Source organism: Symphodus melops (genome assembly GCF_947650265.1).
Source record: "Symphodus melops genome assembly, chromosome: 1".
Classification (NCBI taxonomy): Eukaryota; Metazoa; Chordata; class Actinopteri; order Labriformes; family Labridae; genus Symphodus; species Symphodus melops.
Window position 1 is genome coordinate 8,882,349 of NC_136691.1, and position 18,533 is coordinate 8,900,881.

The 18,533-nt window shown below is 42.2% G+C and overlaps 1 protein-coding gene across 1 annotated transcript in view; it reads left to right on the forward strand.

Moving 5' to 3' along the window:
* Positions 1–1,618: 1,618 nt before the first annotated feature.
* The window catches only part of foxo3b (forkhead box O3b), a 41,207-nt gene continuing 24,292 nt past the window's right edge, over positions 1,619–18,533 (forward strand). The window contains exons 1-2 of the mRNA XM_079342140.1: positions 1,619–2,004; positions 2,304–3,015. Of these exons, the coding sequence (XP_079198266.1) occupies positions 2,455–3,015 (561 nt within the window). The 5' untranslated portion in view covers positions 1,619–2,004; positions 2,304–2,454. The remainder of the gene's footprint in view (positions 2,005–2,303; positions 3,016–18,533) is intronic.

The window sequence follows — 18,533 nt, forward strand, 5'->3', positions numbered from 1 at the left end:
GGAGAAAAATCCTGTTTTCATTTATCTTAACATTTTCAACAGTTATATCATGGTGCAGGAATTATATAATGTGAATTTAAAAAAATCTCATTCACAGTTGTTTAAACACAGTATTTCTACACTCACACAACACACGCTCAGACACCCTGACCTCCCTCTGAGCATGCAGCCTGTAGTTGACTCCATAGTTCTCTGCTGGAGCCAAAATGCTGCATCAGGTATTCTCTTTGATGTGAAGGGAACAAAAAGCATTGCACAATGTGAATATGTGTAGACCGACTATCTGCTGTAATCCTGTCCAGTGAACACTTCAGACTGCTGCTATAAATGAACACGTTTGTGCTGCACTATCCTGTCTAGGTAAATGTGTGTCAGTGAAGGCAGATAAACAGTAGCGTCCAGTCTTTTTTTTTTATAGAGCATGTCTTTAAACCTGCTTAAGTGTATATTTTAATGAAGAGCTCACTATTGAACCAATACACCAGAGTAACATACTGTTCAGGTAGAGTTGAGCTTTTGACACTAAAAAATGTGCAATACTTTTTCAATTTACAATAAAATATTTTTAAATAATATATTAGACTGTAGATTTTCAGTAAGATATTTGCATGAAGCGTTTAAGAAATATCTTGTTTTGCTAAACTGTGAACGCGCATTCCTTCACACAAAGCTCGAGCACGTGCAAATGGTCGCGCACCTTGCACAACATTCATCCCTCCCTGGAACAAAGAAGATGTGAACCAGGCTGTTTTTTTCATTTCATGGTGGTGGAGGAGGAGGAGGAGGAGGAGGAGAGAGTCCAGATTATCACTTACAGGATGGCTGACCATCTAGGATTTCTCCCTCTTTATCGCCCAGGCAATAATAAACGAGATGACGTAATCGTGAACGGGCTCCTGAGGATAAGGGGGCGTGGCAGATCAGAGTCAAGCAAATGAAAGGCAAAATCGGACATTAAAAAGCAACCAGAGAATATGTGAATAAATATGTGTAAGACTTTAAGAACAAAATCACATATGTATCAGATTTTCTAATGTTAAAGAAACACCGTGTGAGATACATATTCTACAATTAAGTGTTTTTATACATACCCATGCTTAACACAGGCTACACAAATAGGCCTAGCCTACGAAACATCGTATTGAAATGGTATTTCATATTATAAACAAACAAAAAATCTCACTGAATGGTTAAGAGTTCCACATGATGTTTACTAAAATACAATTTTAAGAAAATGTTTATAAAGATAATACTGATGGTTTATAATTTCTTGAATCAACAACAGTATATTTATCTTTTTATTATCTTCAGTTTTGGATGATGGCAGATAGGTCATAGGCCTACCTCTTTTTTTCTTATTTCGTTCAACTCTTTATCAGGCTACAACTAAAAGTTTCTTTGATCAGCCATCTGATCTATTAAATAAAGCTAAGCTAAGCTAAGCTAAGATATAATTAAGATATAAAGCACACCTGTAGTGCAAGTCACACCAGGACTTCTAACCATCTCGATCTAAGACCATCAAACCGAACAGAGCATAGCAGACACTGACACAAACACAACTTTCTTTAATTAGCACATTTAATGTGTTCCTGTGTACACTTCTGTGTGTCTGTCGCTGACATGTCAGGACGTGTCCTGGCCACAGCGCGCGCGGACAGCTTCGTGCTTATGAGCTGCAGTGTCTCTTTAAAAGGCGATCCAGGGGGCTGGCACATGCTCGTGTCTGCGTGTATGCGTGTACGTCACAGTGTGTATGAGTGGTGGAGAGCAAGTCGAGATACAGTAGTAACCCAGAGTGAGGTGGCAGTCATATTCCACATCGACACTGACTTGCCCTGCATACATTTACAAACCGCCTCTGTATAGCGAGCGCACTTACAGGAGGGAAAAGGGAGGAGAGAGTCAAGATGGCATCTGGACGTGTCCGTGGACAATCCGGGATATAGTCTCGTATTTCTCTCACATTTGGTTCCTAAGAGCGCAAGTGACTGGCCGTGCAAGGTATTTCATATTTAAAGTATTCAAAGCGGATTTATTTCCCACAGAGATCAGGTCTGAGCAGTGTTTCTCCTCTGACATTGATCTTAAATGGTAGGATTGAGACTCTTGCAACAGAACGAGATGTTGAGTGGATGCGTATTTTCGCGTGGAATTATGTCTTTACATGTTTCATAGTCTTTATTAACAGCGTCTTTGACAAGAACTGATCAACCCCCCCACTCTTAGCTGTTGTATTGTAGACTTGTGTTAGGCTCTGGCTGAATGGGTTTCCTTCATTTTTCTCTTTTTGTCCTCAACAGGCGTTAATAACGAAGTTACTCCTTGTTGGAATAGCAACAAAGGACGGGCGCGCGCATTCATGGGACTCTCCTTTGACAGCTCTTCATTTCTTCGTTTGTAACTTTATTACCTGGCAGCTGGCGGTGACATTGTGACCAGAGTAGGTAGACCATGGCTGAGGCTCAGCTCCCCGACCCACTACCCGACTTGGACGTGGCCATCGACCCGGACTTTGAGCCCCAGAAGCGGCCCAGATCTTGTACCTGGCCGCTGCCTCGACCGGACTCGAACGCGGTGAAACCTGGGAGTCATGATACAGACATAATCCCTGAGGAAGAGGACGATGATGAGGACAGTGCAACCCCGACAGCGATCAGTATCAACAGCTCTGGTGTGGTGGCAGAAGACCAGAGCAGCAGCAGCAGCCCCGTGCCCGATGGAGCGCTGTCCTCCCCCGGACAAGAGAGCGGTGGCTCCCCGCTCTCCTCGTACTCCCCCTCGGCCACCTCTGGAGCCCTGACCCCAAACGGCTTGGCTGCTCAGCAGACCCCGAGGAAAGCTTCATCTCGCCGTAACGCCTGGGGGAACCTCTCCTACGCTGACCTGATAACCAAAGCAATTGAGAGCTCTCCGGACAAGAGACTGACACTGTCCCAAATTTACGACTGGATGGTCAGATCCATCCCTTACTTCAAAGACAAAGGAGACAGCAACAGCTCTGCAGGATGGAAGGTAAGACTCCTACTCTCTCTCTCTCACTCACTCACCCAGCCCCCTCCTTCCTCTATGAAAACAAAAACAAAAAGCATGTGGCTTGTAAACCCACTGACGTACCCACACAGACAGACAGACACACGCACGCACACTATTACACCAGCCGATGTTTAAGAGCATACATTAGGAAAGTCTGTCGCTCATTATTCCTCTCCTCATTATGCTGAGGGAAATCGTCGTGCAAATGGGGGAAAAATCACACCAGGGAGGTATTAAAGGTCATTAATCTTTGAAGACAGCGTGAGGTGAGGTGACCTGCACATGATTATCTTTTGCATAAACCAAAACACACGACATTGCACTTATTCCCAGACATTAAAGCGTCAGACGTCCTTTGTCTTTTTTTATGTGACGTTTCTCATGTGCATGTTATTCCTCTGCTGCCACAGCCGCTGTCACATGGCTGTAATTAGAGCAAACAGAGACGTTGTAACCGGTTTGTCTGGAAACACAGTAGCCTATTTCGAGTGACACGACCCTGGTTTAAGACTTAGAGAATGATACTATTACATAAGACAGTTTACTGAACAGCAGCTTATCCATTCATAGGACAAGGAGGAGTTGGATGTAAACAAAACGATTTAACATTAGTACTGCCTGGAAGTGTGAATCCTGAAACGACCTCCTCTCTGGTTACACTTACTTTCATTGAGTTTTTTTTTTTTTTTTTTGTAGTCCTGAAAAGTAATATCAGGGTTGTATAAGGTTTTGTTTATATTCTTGGAGACAAAATATATGCCATGCTACTCTAAACTTGTTTGCTGTTTGTTATGTAAACCTTGGCAGAGAGCTGTCAGTCTCTTGGGTCAGGTAGACAACTGCCAAGGTTGCTGGTCTCACCATGGGGGAATTACATAACAACAACCCGGTTGCTGTAAATTTGGGTTTGCTGTTAGATGATCCAGTTCCTTCCCGAAAGAAACATTTAGGATCCAAAGAAGGAGGGAGTGGGCGCAGAAGGTCAGAGAGCAGAGATTAGCACCCATCAGAGACTGGGGGAGCCTATGCGCAATTTTTTTTTTTTTCTTTTTTTGTCAGGGCTCCTCAGATTTTCGGTATGTGATCTGCCTCAGTGAATAGAAAAAAAGGGATATTGTGTGGGATTGTGTGTGCATGCATGTGTGACTCCACCAAGTCAAGGCTGGGTTCACAGTCACCATCCAGGACTGTTGCTCCAGGAATCTTGGGCATGAGGGCCAGCGGTTTAGTGTAACTTGAGGTCTGCCAATAAATCTCAGCTCACAGCCTGGGACTTTTTTGGTTTCATGTGTTCAACACAGACTTAAAGGAAGAGTAGGTAGTTTTTTTTTTATTGTCCCACAGCTATTTACTTGAACATCTTGGTTTTTGGTAACTAACTGGTCGTTGTATTGGATCAATGCTTAGACTAACACCCTTAGGGATACTTGATGCAGCATTTTATGCAGTTTTGGAGGCCCATACCGACAGTTCTCCTACTAACCTACTCACATTGTTTCTCAGTTTAAAGACTTGAGTGAGCCCAAAGCTGCACAATGTTTTAGTTCAGTTACCAAACCTGTCCTGTATAGCCCAGTGTTCCCAGGTGCTCCCAGAACTACCCCTTTACATGGACTTTTTTTGCTTTTCTTAACAGAGCCCCTGTACTTTCAAATTCACTTTCAGAGACTCTAATGTTTCCACACAGAGCCCAGTTTGAACTCCTACAGTTTCATGCAGTCAGGGCACCTTTGTTGAGGAGATTTGCTCAGCAAATCCCAGTAATCCCCCTGGGTTTTTCTCCCAGGTTCCTAATTACGTCATGCTGTTTCATATCTTTGTCAGTTAACAATTAGCCCTGGTAAAAGCAGGTGAGGACAGCCAAGTATGCATAGGAACAGTTGGATTTTTTTAAAATGTTTTGATGGTTTCCAAACTTTCCTGTTATTGGCCATTACAATCAACTGGTAGCAAATGTAAACTTCAGTGATTTATTCTTGAAACAAAAAGTAGCATTTTTTCCCCTCTCAATTTTACACATTTTAATGTAGTCAAAGTTTGTGGAGATATTTATGTTGTTTGACAAAATGTTACACATTACAATACGGCTTCTTTTAACAAATGACAGAACAGGAGTGTAGTCGTTTTGGAGTATGTTCTAGTGCTAAACATTATTCAACACACAGTTTTCGACCACGACTTTTATTGAAGAAGTTCAGATGTGATTCGTAGCTTCTGTGTGCTAAGATTTGGCATGGCAGGGGAGAGACGCGCTACATCTCAAAATAGCACCTGTAAACACGCCTTTAACACTCAGACTGTGTCTTTCACTTGAGTGTCTTTGCATAATCAAGAGATTAGATGCACCTACACAGGCAGGGCACAAAAAAGTGTGTGTGTGTGCGTGTGTGTGTGTGTGTGTGTGTGTGTGTGTGTGTGTGTGTGTATTCCTGGCTGCAGTGAACCTTGCGCTCTAGTGTTACTTAACCCTGCTGTAACAGGCTCCCTATTCCCAGCAGCTGCCCATCATAGGCCAAGACCCAGTTATGTCACAGTGACACTAAACACAAACACACATGTCTGATATTCTCATTTAAGGTCGTGAGGGTTTTTACAGCCACATGCACGCACAATCACAGTACATACAGTTCTTTCTAGATATGGATGACAGCTCGAGTTCTCGTATGTTTTTTTAAACTGGCTGTACATTCCCCTGCCCACACAGACATGTCGAGACACACAAAGCAGTTGTCTGGAGATGTTCAGGCCAGGTTATCGCCAGGGTTCATGACCGTCAGCGGCTGCTGCATGGTCTTCATTTATGCCCGGCTTTGAAATGAGTTTGCCTCATTGATGAGATAACTTTTATCTTGAGCTGCAACGTGGAATACTTATTGTCAACAAGGGGTTGTTTTCTCACTCGTGTGGTAGTCTTAAACTCTGTGTTTAATTGCACCTCATGTTCAGCTCAAACCACAAACTGGTGAGTCATGACCACAAGTGTTAAACACAGATTTTTTTCATTCAATCTTCCTCTTGACAAAGAGACCAAAAAGATTCAGTTGTGAACTTCAGTACTAACTGCACTTTCACACATTCCTTCATCTTACTTGTCCGTTGGCGTATTTGAGACAGACCCTCACAGGCCCAGCAGGCGTGTTGATTATCATTTTAATGGTCTAGAACACTGAAAGTGTTGATTCTTTGGGGCTGAAATTATTTATTGTTCCAATCAGAGCAGGATGGGGTTGACAAAAGAGAAGGGCCTGCCAAGAAAAAGGGAAACAACATTAGTCCTTTCATTGGTTGTCCATCAATGCGGAGTGGGGCAAGCTTTATGTTGGCGATGAGATCCCAGTGTAAGCTATGAATAACCCTACAAGGCATGGCTGCTGTGGGCTGAGTCTGAACTTTTAGTAATTATCTGAGGTCTGAATGGCTTGTAAGGAAATTCTTAGGATATTGAAGAAACTATTAAAAAGATTATCAAGGAAGCAGGGGCTGTCTGTGTTAATGTGTTCGCTCAGGTACTCAGAAACCAATCTGGAGGCCTCTCAGATGGAGCTGGCACTGTGCCAAGCTGAAGGAACTGAAGCAAAAAAGGCAATAAAAAAGGGGGAGTGGGGGGGGGGGGTCAGAAAGGAGAAGTGAAGACAGTAGAAGGAGGAGAAGGGAGGGGGTGCTGAGGGAGTAAATTAACAAGCTTTGCTCCAAATTGGTGTATTACAACTGCCCTCTGGCTGTGATTCCCAATGAAGGGGTTTGTTGGTGTGTGAGGCCAAAGGGGGCGATGGGTTATGGGAACCCACCAGCTCTAGACACCCTCCAGGTCTAAGTAGTTTCACTCCGAGAAGTCAAGCTCAGCATGGGGGAGGACCCCCAGGCCCTGTTCTAGTTCCATATCCAATCAATAAGCACGTTTTTGCCTTGAATGCTGGTGGAGTTCTTCTTATTTTACATTTGAAAATTAGCCTATCTGGAGAAAAATGTGCAGAGTTTTGAGCCTTACACCCATATTTTATTGATGAACAACCGTTTTCAGTATAATGCATTGGGAGCCTCAAGCCTTCATACAAGATTTTAGAGAACCTGCAGGGATTTGATCTCATACAGCTAAATCAGAATTGGGTTTTTTTTATCGTCAAGTACATTTAGTACATATTTACATATACAAGGAATTAGTCTTGGTGTATTAGTGCGAAAGAAAAACAAGGCTAAAATAACAAATACTTGAATAAAATAAAATACAGGAAGCAATTGAAAATATGTAAAATTATTAATTAATCGGGTCAGATGGACACAAGGTGACACACTGCTTGCAATCATTGTTCTGGTTGATCTTAAAAGTGTTGGCTGGGGTTTTGGTGGGTCAGAAGGTCTGCACATCAGTAAAGTTCCTCCATATGAAATTATGGTTGAATAATGTAGGATTCAAAAAATTTCCACAAAGGTATTTTTTACCAATCTATTTTTAGGTCTTTAAATCTGAAGCCAAGATCAGCAGTCAGTTAGCGTAGCGTAGCACAAAGACTGATGATATATTTTGTTGTGTTTCTACATTTTCTCTAAGAAAGTATGGCAGCAAATCACATTTTAATGTCTCTCATTTGTTTTCCCATCATACCCAACCATGTCACACTGCACCATCAGATCTCCTCTAAGACACTTATACATTATTCAGCTCGCTCTGGATGAATTCAGATCAGTATTAATTTTTAAGAGCCTGTTCTTGGCTAAAGGCTAACCCTCTTTCTTAGTTTCTCCCCTTCTTTCAACGCTGTTACTCCTCCTTTCACTCCACTCTCACACAACCTTATTCCTCATTATTTTCCTGCCAGCACCCTCATTTGTCTGGATGTAAAACCCTGTGGTGAGCAAAAACACTGTGTCCCTGTGTAGCTCGCTGCTGCTCCTCTGAAGTCCGACTCTTCAAATCTGTTGTTGGCTTTAATGAATGGAGATACATCTCGGGCCTCATACTTAACACTCCCTTGACTCCTTTGTGTCTTTATGTGGACATCATGGTATCACTACCATGAGTCCCTTAAAACATAATATTCAAAGGTGCTCTGCTCAAACAACATGGCCATTTTATACTACAGTTTTACACAGAAACAAATAAAGCTCGTAAGCTAATGAGCTGAGGAGAGTTTTGTGGAAGATTTTGTGTCCTTTAGAGAAAGTTAAGCTGAGCAGTTAAAGTCATTTTCGTCTTATTGCTAAACGCAGCTAATTAGCTGCTAACAGTAGGTAGTCTTTATTATTCATTGGCTCTTATTAAGGCAGCAGTAGCAAGTAGTGATGAAAATGGATCACACATGTCACAGTTTGGATTTGATCCAAAAAAATTATCAAGGGTCTGATTTATTTTTGTTTTTTGGGGATCTCGAAAAGCAACCAACTCAAGTACGACCTGCTTCTGTCTATTGATTGTCTACATGGAACTACATGTACTTGTTCCCTCGATCTGCAGATCAGATATGGCTGGACTGTGGTGGTTGATCCGAACAGTTCACAGATGTGTTTCTTGAGGCATTTTATCAACTTCAATAGTTGTTGCAGTATTGTGCAAGAAAAGCATCACATTTCAAAGTGTTCTTTTTAGGTAATATTGATCGATTGGGTTATGTTTGTGCTGTAATGTTACATACAGCATACAAAAACACGACATCAACACTAAGTTCTTAATCACAACTACAACAAGAATAAGTCTAAAGGCTCATTATCTTTCCTGGGGCCCTTTAATCACAAACATTTCTGATCCTGCCATCAAAGCACCCTTACACTGTAAAACAAAAAGAAAAGCGGTTTGCACAAAATGAGATTAAACTAAACTTTTCCAACCATTGGTGCATAAAACTGCTCTTCCAGCCAGCTAACCCCTTCAAAGCAAATACAACTGATGTAGCAACAATGCATCAAGAGCTTGGGAATCGAAATACGTAGTAATACCAAATAAGAAGAAATATCCAAGAAATGTAAACCAAAGCAACATAAAACACAACACACTAGCTCATGGTAGAAGACTGACCTTTAGGCCGTTTTCACACTTGACTTCTTTTTTCATTAAAAAATGGTGACTAGGGACATCATTTTCTAGGGAAGGTACACACGCACCTACTCGACTCGTCCTTATTGGTCCGCTGTCAGAAAGGCGCTTGACGTCACTCAGTGCTTTTCTGAAAAGTTAAAACACTTCGAGCACAGCACTTTCTGAAAAGGTGTCCACTTTTTAAACAGGTGTCGTCCTTTTTCCATAGGGTTGTATGTATTTTTTTTTAAAAAGCCTCTGGCAGTTAAAAAAAAGAAGGAGTCAAGTGTGAACACGGCAACGTTTGGCTGTTTGTTAGGGACTAGTCTTTAACTGGAGCCCCAGGGTTCAACGTTAGATAACAACTGTCTGCCTCTTTTAAAGCGTCCTTTAAGACAAGTTATTGAGTTCCTCCCAGCTTGAGACTCACTATTCTGTAGTTAACCATGTCCTTTGACCTGTTTGGAGAAGGTTTAAGCAAATTTCAGTAGTATAAATTATAAGGGACAGGAAAGTCTAAGTTATGGCAGAGAGACTACAGAAACACCAGTCTGACAGGAAAATCATGCTATGGACATGTTGGTCTAAGACACACTGTCTGTCAGTCCCTGGAGATATAAACAAAACGTGTAGTAAACCATCTATTACACGTTCATCTCTGCGATGTTTGCTTTGTCTAAATAAGACGACTCTTTAAATATGCATAGGAGAAAAACAAAAGTGCTGAACGGTAAAAATACACAACTCTGTTCCACTTCTAGACGCAGTGTTTGCAGAAGTGTATTTTTGTCTGAGGTGTGTATCAGCTGTGCCAAAAGAAGGCATATACTGATATTTTCAAAGCAAGCGTCTGTGGCAACTTTTCACATCACATAACATAGATATGAAAGTGAAAATAATTAGCTGTTACTTTAAAGGACCAAAAAAAACCAACATCAGATCAGCCTAGTTTAAGATAAAGAATGAAATCAAACTAAGTGGATCCTCTCATTTATAATCTCATTTGTTTAATCTCCACAAGTGTACAAGGGGATTGTCAGAAAAGATGTGATCGAACGGACAGTATAATATGTCAGAGCAGCCGTCACTCCTTAAATACTGGGAAGAATAGCTGCTTAAAGTTTTGTGGCAAAATATTTAATAGTTCTTTCCTCAAGAAAGATCAAATAAAAAATCCAAAGCTTTCCCGATTCTTCTCACTTCCAGCACTGCTGCTATTTAAATGCTGATCTAAAGCTCTGTTCAGTGTTCAGCTAGGCTAACCAGCTGCTGGCTCTTGTTAAATATTCACTTTACAGGCGAGCGGGTGGTGTCAATCATCTTGTATAATATCTAACAGTCACTTGCTTCCCCAACTAGTTGTTATCTAACCCATATGTGTATCGATGCAGCAAACAAAACAGTGGGACTCAAACACAGTCAAGGTTGTATTTATTTTATTTTTATGGACAGTAGACAACAAGAAGTCTCACGGGGCAGTTAAAGAGTGAATTTAGGAAAATACAATTAATGACTTCTCAGAAGACTGCAATAATCTTCCCTGCTGTGCATGTGTCTGTACGTATGTGTGTACACATAGAGGAATGCATACTTATGTGGGGTGAGGGGGTTGTTACTTGTTTGTCGCCATAGCAACTGATAACTTGTCAAGCAGGTGGGGGGACGACTTGCAGTTAGGATGACAGCTGATAACAGAGTGACCCACTGAATGCATCTCCCTCCCCTTCTCTTTCACACACAGACATATTTCAACACACACACACACACACACACACACACACACACACACACACTGCGCATAGCTCCCATTCTGGCCTTGCTTCTCAGTTTCTCCGATAACCACATTGCTGAAGTGGGCCCCTTGCCTCTCGGCCACCTCCTCCTGTAATCAACCCCTCCACCACACACACACATACACCCCCCCCCCCCCCCCCCCTCCACACACACACACACACACACACACACACACACACACACACACACCCGCCCTCTGTTCCTTAAGCACATACATCAATAAAAGTAACTGTTTTATTGAAGGCAGCATTTAAAATGATGACTTTGATAATGATAATGTTGTTTCTACTTTGGGGGGTTGTAGAACCAGGTGAATGTCTGAGCACCTCTCTCCGTTCTGTCACCATCATATGAACTCTGTCCACAGTTATGTGCGCGTGGCTGATTTGAAGTGATCATCTCTGAGTTTGGCTCGCCGAGTTGACTCTTGGTTTTTAAACTTTAATTTGTTTTCCTCCGAGCCTGTCTCTTTCGATTACACCTCTCCACCTATTCAACAGCACAGAGTCTGCAAAGGCCGGGCCGAGCTACTGTTCCTGATTAACATTTAATTGACTGCAATGACATTTTCTGTGTAAGAGGGAGGAGACAGGCGGAGGAGAAGGGGAGGTTAGGAGAGGTGGGGGTGAAAGTGATGTGCTACTGACATGTCATGGAGGAAAAAAAAAATCACACATTTTTTCTCACTTGCTCTGAAAAACAAAACAAAAAAAACCTGCTTTGTCGGCACTTTTTCCCCCATCTAAAAAGACACTGATCAAAAACAGTCAAGTCACGTGTTATATAAATAAGCCCTTTCAAAATTAAATGAATATAGGGAATATTGTAAAACTCTTTACCTAATTATAAGCTGGAAAGTGAACAGGTCTTGTTTTGTCTCTCAATCCAAAACACATATTCTGATAACATCGCTTTCTGGAGAAGTGAATAAATGTTGTTGATTCTAAACCAGATTCCCACACTGTAGTGTGTTGTAGGGTTTTACGTTCACTGTCTGAGTTACGGCTGGAAGCTCTCCAACCCCAGAGACGGCACTCCCAGATTTGATAAACAAAGATTGCGAGTGCCATCAAGCAGCCAGCCTGCCAGCCACCTGTTCATCCCACAGGCTTTCTATGTGGACACGCAGGATTCTCTTGTCTCTGTGAAATCCTACAGGTCAGAGTCACACATGCAGCAGGTGTCAGTTTCTGCTATAAATTACACAGTTTCTGTCCACATGCTGGGCTCCAATGTTCCACATCCTCCATGGACCATTAAAGCAAGGGAATGATGTTTTTCATCTCTTTCCAATAATGGGTTCCCATAATGACTGTTTAATTTTCTGTGTGTGGTCACGTGTGTTCGTATTTATTTAGTTATTTCACATTTAAATACAAATAGTAAGCACATTAAGAAAACATACTAAGCATGTTTGTCGAAGCTTTAAGTCACTACTACGGCGCTGAACTTCAGAGAGTGTGTGTGTTTGCGAACGCGAGGTACTGTTGAATGAAGGCAAGGCATTGTTGAGCTCGCTGTGGCTGCTGAACTGGAGGCTGATGGCATCAGCTGAAGTTACGTAAAAGAACTGGTTCTTTTTTGTGTGTGCAGTTCATTACATTGAAGCGTTTCTCATGAATAGGAAAGTAAAGCCAGAATTGTGGATCTTGCGTAACTTCTGTTTTCCATATCAAATCTAAAAATATTACAGTATGTCAGGCTTTCTTGGCATTCCTGTGCAAGAGGCTAAATGCAAAAGGACAAAGAAAACATGCAGAGGGTGAAATTTCAGCTTTAAAAACATTTCACGTTTCCTTTTTAATATCTCAACATATTAAAATCACGCATGTTTTCCCCCGATGTCACCATGAGGAAGACATTGTGGTTTTAAGAGAATTGACCGTAGGTGTGGTATACACAGTCGTATTCCCTCCATTTAACCCTCTTGTCCGTTCTCTCTTTATTCATAATTGCCGTGCTATGGATGTTGCATCGATTAGACCAACCGCAGTGTTGCCTCAATTTCCAGTGAAATGCACAGGTCAACACACAAGACTCACCTTGCGTCAGCACACTGCTCACGTTTATTCCAGAAGCTAAAGTCGTGTTTATTTTCTTAGGACATCCCCCCCCAAAAAAAAGGGAAAAAAAGCTCCCAGAAATGCGCTGGAGGAGGTAACCTTAGACTGTTTTTCACTTGTAAACCTTCTTGTTTCGAAAACTGGTAAACTTATGTTAGGATTGTGGTAATGGATAGGATTGTGCAGAAGCAAATTGCCAACGAAGCAGCTGTTCACACTACATTTTAAGGCTGATACACCTGTGGCCCCACAGAATAAGGCAAGTGCATCTGATACCTATACAGCGAGGAATCTCGTTGATGCGGAGTCCTTGAGATCTCAGCGTGGTTCATGGCTCTATTCGACTTTGTGACCTTCCGATAACACAGCGGACATCTGATTAGTTAGTCGCCTCTTAAAACTGATAAGGCGCTGTAACCATATTTATATCTAAACTTTCATTTTTAGAGGACGAGGCAATAAGTGAATTTGTGTTGGTGCAAGAACTGCTTGACTGTATGTCTCTTGACATCTTGGGATGAAGAAACTAGGCCAAGTCATAACCCAGATTAGGAGTTCCCTTTAGATCAGAGGAGCTGGGCCTCCCTCCTCTTTATTTCTACCCTTCTCTTCTCTTATCTGTTATCGTTTATGAGGCCAAGGTAAACCTTTGTGTTTGCACACCTGGGTTTTATAAGAGAGAGTGGGGGAGGTTGGGGGTGATAAGGGTCGGCAGATATTCCTACAGCAGCAGCAGCAGATAGTGTCGATCTAACAAGTATGTCTCTATGTGTTTGCTGACAGTGCACAAACTGACTTGACCTTTTGCCAAATTATTTGTTTACACGTTTGTTCTGTTGGGAAAAGACTCGAGAGCTGAAGGGCTGACAAAAGAATCTCGCAAATGAATTCAGCCCTTTAAAAGCCAAGGTAGAAACTGTGGAGTGAGAGAAACCTGACTCAGGGGGTCGTGGGCTGGAGCATTTCTAGGAAAGGTTGAAACTTCACTGCTGTCCGAGTAACCCAATAGAGACAGCTTTCTGATGCACCGCTCACCTACAAACCTACAGCCTCAGTTTGACTGCAGGCCTCTGGTGAGCAATGAACATCTTCCACACGCATATTGTGCTCTTTTGAAATTCAACATGCGAGTGTTACATTTGAAGTCCAGGTCTAAAACATAGATGGTACACCAAGGATAAGTAACAAAGGTTATCAGGTGAAACATGTGGACCAGCTGAACTCCTGTGATAAAAACTGAAACACTGTACAGCTAACAAGTCTAACAGGAGATGTGAAAACTGTCGTTCGGATTTTTTTTCTAGGTCAAGCCATAAAGAGTTTCTGTTAATCAATGTAAATATATTTGCCATTCTAGAAAGATCAAATTGTAAAAAAAAAAAAAAAAGCAGGCAAAGATGTGAAGTTACGGCTCCCTAAATTCTAAATCATTTTTCGTACAAACAGGCCTTTCTTTGCAGTAAAATTGGCATTTTAATATAGACCAGTGAGGATTTCAAAACCTGACTCAGAGCCATTGAGGAACTGCATTTTTTTTTGTGCTGCCAAACTTGATCTATATTTAAACTCCAGAGGTTTGAAGCTTGCCACCGGTAGCCTATAAGTATTGCTATTACAATGCAGTGTCCAATGTCAGCGGGTGTTCCAGCCTATGCATAGATCTGTTTACAGAAACAATTATACCCCAGAAAACCTTCTATTTCAGGTGAATGACCATGTCGCGATAACAAACACCAGTGTGGTGCTGGGAGAGACTGTGATGTCAAGCTGAACGGTTTTCTTGCAAGTTCAGTGATTCTTCAACAATATTATACATCTTAATGGAGTTAATTGGAATGGGTATTGGGACAAAGAGGATGGCGTTAAAACACTTCTCCTCCTGAGTGCCCATCAGTCAATTTGAACTTGCAAATGTTTGCCAGAGTTTCAGTAAGACCACTGGTGCATCCTTACCTTTGCAAGTATGAAGTTCTTTCTCACAAATATTCATTGAGAAATGTTCAATGTGGCCTAGAAAAGCTTAGTAAGCTCTCTTTAAACAAGAACAGTAAAAGGAGACATCCTATGATAAGTTAGAGCACTCTGTTGCTGCTGTTGTTGAATGCATGTTATGGCAGATATCTCTGTTAGCTTATCTTTGTTGTTCTGTCTCTCACCACGTGCCCTGCTTCTTCTTCTTTTTTTTATCTGATGCGGGTAGCTGGGTAAAGAGAATGCCCAGCAGTGTGTGTGTGTGTGTGTGTGTGTGTGTGTGTGTCTGAGTCTGTGCATTTCAGTGCTTATGGGGGCATGAAATCGCTCCAAAGCCCCAAGGCACATTGGGGCACTGCTCTTGCCAGACGCAGAGCCTCCCTTTCTCTTCCCGTCCACACACTCTACCTCAAAAGCCCTTCATCCTTCGCTTTTCCCCATACTTGGTGCATGGCTGTATGATTCCTCTCAACTTGTAGCTCATCCCTTTGTTCCCACTGCGACCTTCATCCCAACCAGCAAGCCATCTGTCCATCAATCCCATAGTCCCTCTGTGCTGCTGAGAAGAGTAACAGATACCCTGAGACACTGACCTCAAGACCTGGAGGGTCTCAAAGCGACTCCACGGCAAGGACAGAATGGAATACACACATGTACACGCACCATTGGAGGAAATTAAGTAAGGGATACTGTAAAACCAACTGGCCATGATTCTGTGTAGGGCACAGGTTCTTGCTAAAAAATCTAATATTTAACACAAGATTTTGACACAGGAAAGATTTACAGATTTAAAAATGACATTATTCATACCTCTACATAGTCCCCTGCTTGTAGGAACTGGTTCCATGACTGAAGAGAAAAAGCAAACCTTAGAATGCAATAAATAACCAATCAGAATCAAGCATTAAACACAGCCGTGTTATAAATCTAGAGTAATACGCTCGCAGTTAGGGAGACTTCGTCTGCTGCACATTTCTTATTCGCTGCTCAGTGCTCAGCTTCAGGCATTTGAATATTGAGGGGGCCTGATATAGAGAGGGCTTTGTATACGCTGTGACTATATAGGCACGTGTGTGTAGTACTATAAGCAGGGGGGGAGGCTAATGTAATGGAAAAGCCCTGGCCTCAGCTGTTGTTGCACATTTTCCCCCAAGAGAGATGCTCACTTTCCCTGCACTGCAAACTTTCCTCTCCTGCTTTCTGGTGAAAAGCCTTCAGGTTTCCCGTGACAAGTCACGGCTTAAAGCAACACAGCTGAAGAAAAGAAAGTGGGGCCCCTCGCGCTAAGTTCTCCTCCTCTTCCTCTAAATCCCTTGGTTTCTTCTGTCATTCCCTGAGCATATTGGTAGTGGTGGGGGAGGGGGACGTACAGTGTTGGAGCTCATGTGATCTGAGAGCAGACATTATGTGCAGTCCCACCCTATTACACTGTTTCTTTCTATGTAAAATTCCTCACACTATGGGCTATAACGATGGATAATCAAAGGGTTGAAAGAAATGCTACTTAAGAACAAATTTAAAAACAAACTTCAGTTATTCCTTTGGTGTTCCTTTTTAAGCGTGGATTCCCGTTCCTCAACTCTTTCAGCTTGTTTCTACACCACAGACAAAAGCAACACGTTCAGAAACTATCTTTTGATTCCCAAAGTGCTTTATGGGGATTGTAGGAAGTAACTAATCACTAACCATTTTCCACCCGTTTCTCTGTTTTTATCGCTTTTAAAAAACCTGTCACTCCTTAAAACAACAACCGTAGTTATTTCCAGTAACGTGCGTTCTGCTTCCTTTGCTCTCTCCATGAGTACAGTCCAAACCCGCTGAAACGCAAGTGGACCAAACTATTTGTTTTACCGCTGTGATGAAATTACATTGCAATGAAGCCTTGTACACCAATGTTTTTACAATTTGTTAACTTCACACACACAACGGACGAAAAATTCTGCAATGTAGAGAACGCTGGGAAAAAACTCTACGTAAACACTGAATCATGCCTCAGTGGTCCCACCCTCGTGTTTCTCTGTGAGACTGTTCTGTCATCCTGCAGCATCAGAATGCAGGGTCACGTCAGACCACTCCTCTCACTTTAACAACAGAGTTGAATGACTCTGGACACCTGGGTCTGGGGAGCCTTCAGCAGGGTTGAGTGCTTCTAATTTTTTTTTTTTTTTTTTGTAAGTAGACAGGTCAATATTGGTCAGGAATCCATTTTCATATGAGCACTCGAGTCAATGTGTGCATTATTCATGAACACCCATCACCCTCGATTGGCTCAGCTGTCCACTGAAACGAGGGAGACGCCATGTTTGAACTGGAGTGTGAGACAGACCTGTGCTGACCGCTGGATCCTGAGGGATGGATTATTGCTGTGCAGTGACATCACCCTGTGGTCGAAAAGCTTTTAGTCTGATTAATGTACAGTGTGTGTGTTTGCGTGTGTGGGCACCTGGACATGTGAACCAGATACAGATCTGGTGGGTGAGAGTCTTTTTGTTGTTGCTCATGAACGTATGTAATCACATACTATATATGTGGTTTAAATAGGTTCATGCATAATTATACATTTTAAATGTCCTACACACACAATGATTAAAATCCAGACTTTTCCCTGAGCACATTATTATAGCCTTTTGTCTTCACTCTCTTTCCCATAATCCATCATTTCCGCAGTGTTTGCTCTGTTGGACCTCTATAAGCCACCATCTCTATAAATATAGGTTAGTGTGCCTCACGCTCCCCCCCCCCCCCCCCCCCCCCCCTTTTCTTTTAGTTTTCCTTTCTTGGATTTTTTCCCATTTTCTTTTTTTTTTCTGTTATTTTCCTTCCGTCCTGTCTTTTTTTTTTTACCATCACAATAAAAGAAAGTATTGAATCGGATAGAATAGACTAGAAATGCAATATCAGTGTTCAATTTAAATACAATTGCTTATGTAAGGCTTTCTCTTGGCGCCTGCAGTGAGCTGGCTGCAGGTTGAACTTTCCGTTTTGTTCGTTGCCAGGGATGCCCTCATCCTCTCTGTGCTGTCAGAGCTGTGTGTGCGTGCGTGCGTGTGTGTGTGTGTGTGTGTTTTCTGTTTCGCTCTCTCTTCATTTTACAAGAAAAACAGCGAGGCAGGTAATGACGGAAATGCAGTTCAGTACAGCCTCCCTTCCTCATCATGGGGCTCTGAGATTGAGCAGTGAACGGTATGAGCAGTCACAAGGTGAATGGGTAATAAAAATGGATAACACCGCTCACGGACGTGAGTTGACTGAAAACCACACAGCCCTAGAAGTTCTGCGCTTGAGAAATTCAGCATTATTTAAAGAGAAATCACAGGTTTTAACTGATTTTCATTCAAGTCATGGAAGCAGCAAGAAATATGTTTGACATTTCTGTTGTTTCTGTTGGCTGTTGTTAAAAGACCATTTTATGGCGATGAGTTAGGAGCACAGGCATTGAAAAGGCTATCCTGGACTGAGAAATGAGCAAGGACAAATATGGGCAACAAATACACTTCTTGACATGAGCAGTATAAGCCTTCCTCTGTCTCGAGTCATAGCACCAGAAGACACTTAGCCTCGAGAGCAAGAAGGAACAGCCATTTATTTTTGTCCGTCTGAGCCACATTCTCCCGTTGCACTTTGCTCTCTCCCAGCCCTCACCGACTCCTGTCTCTTTC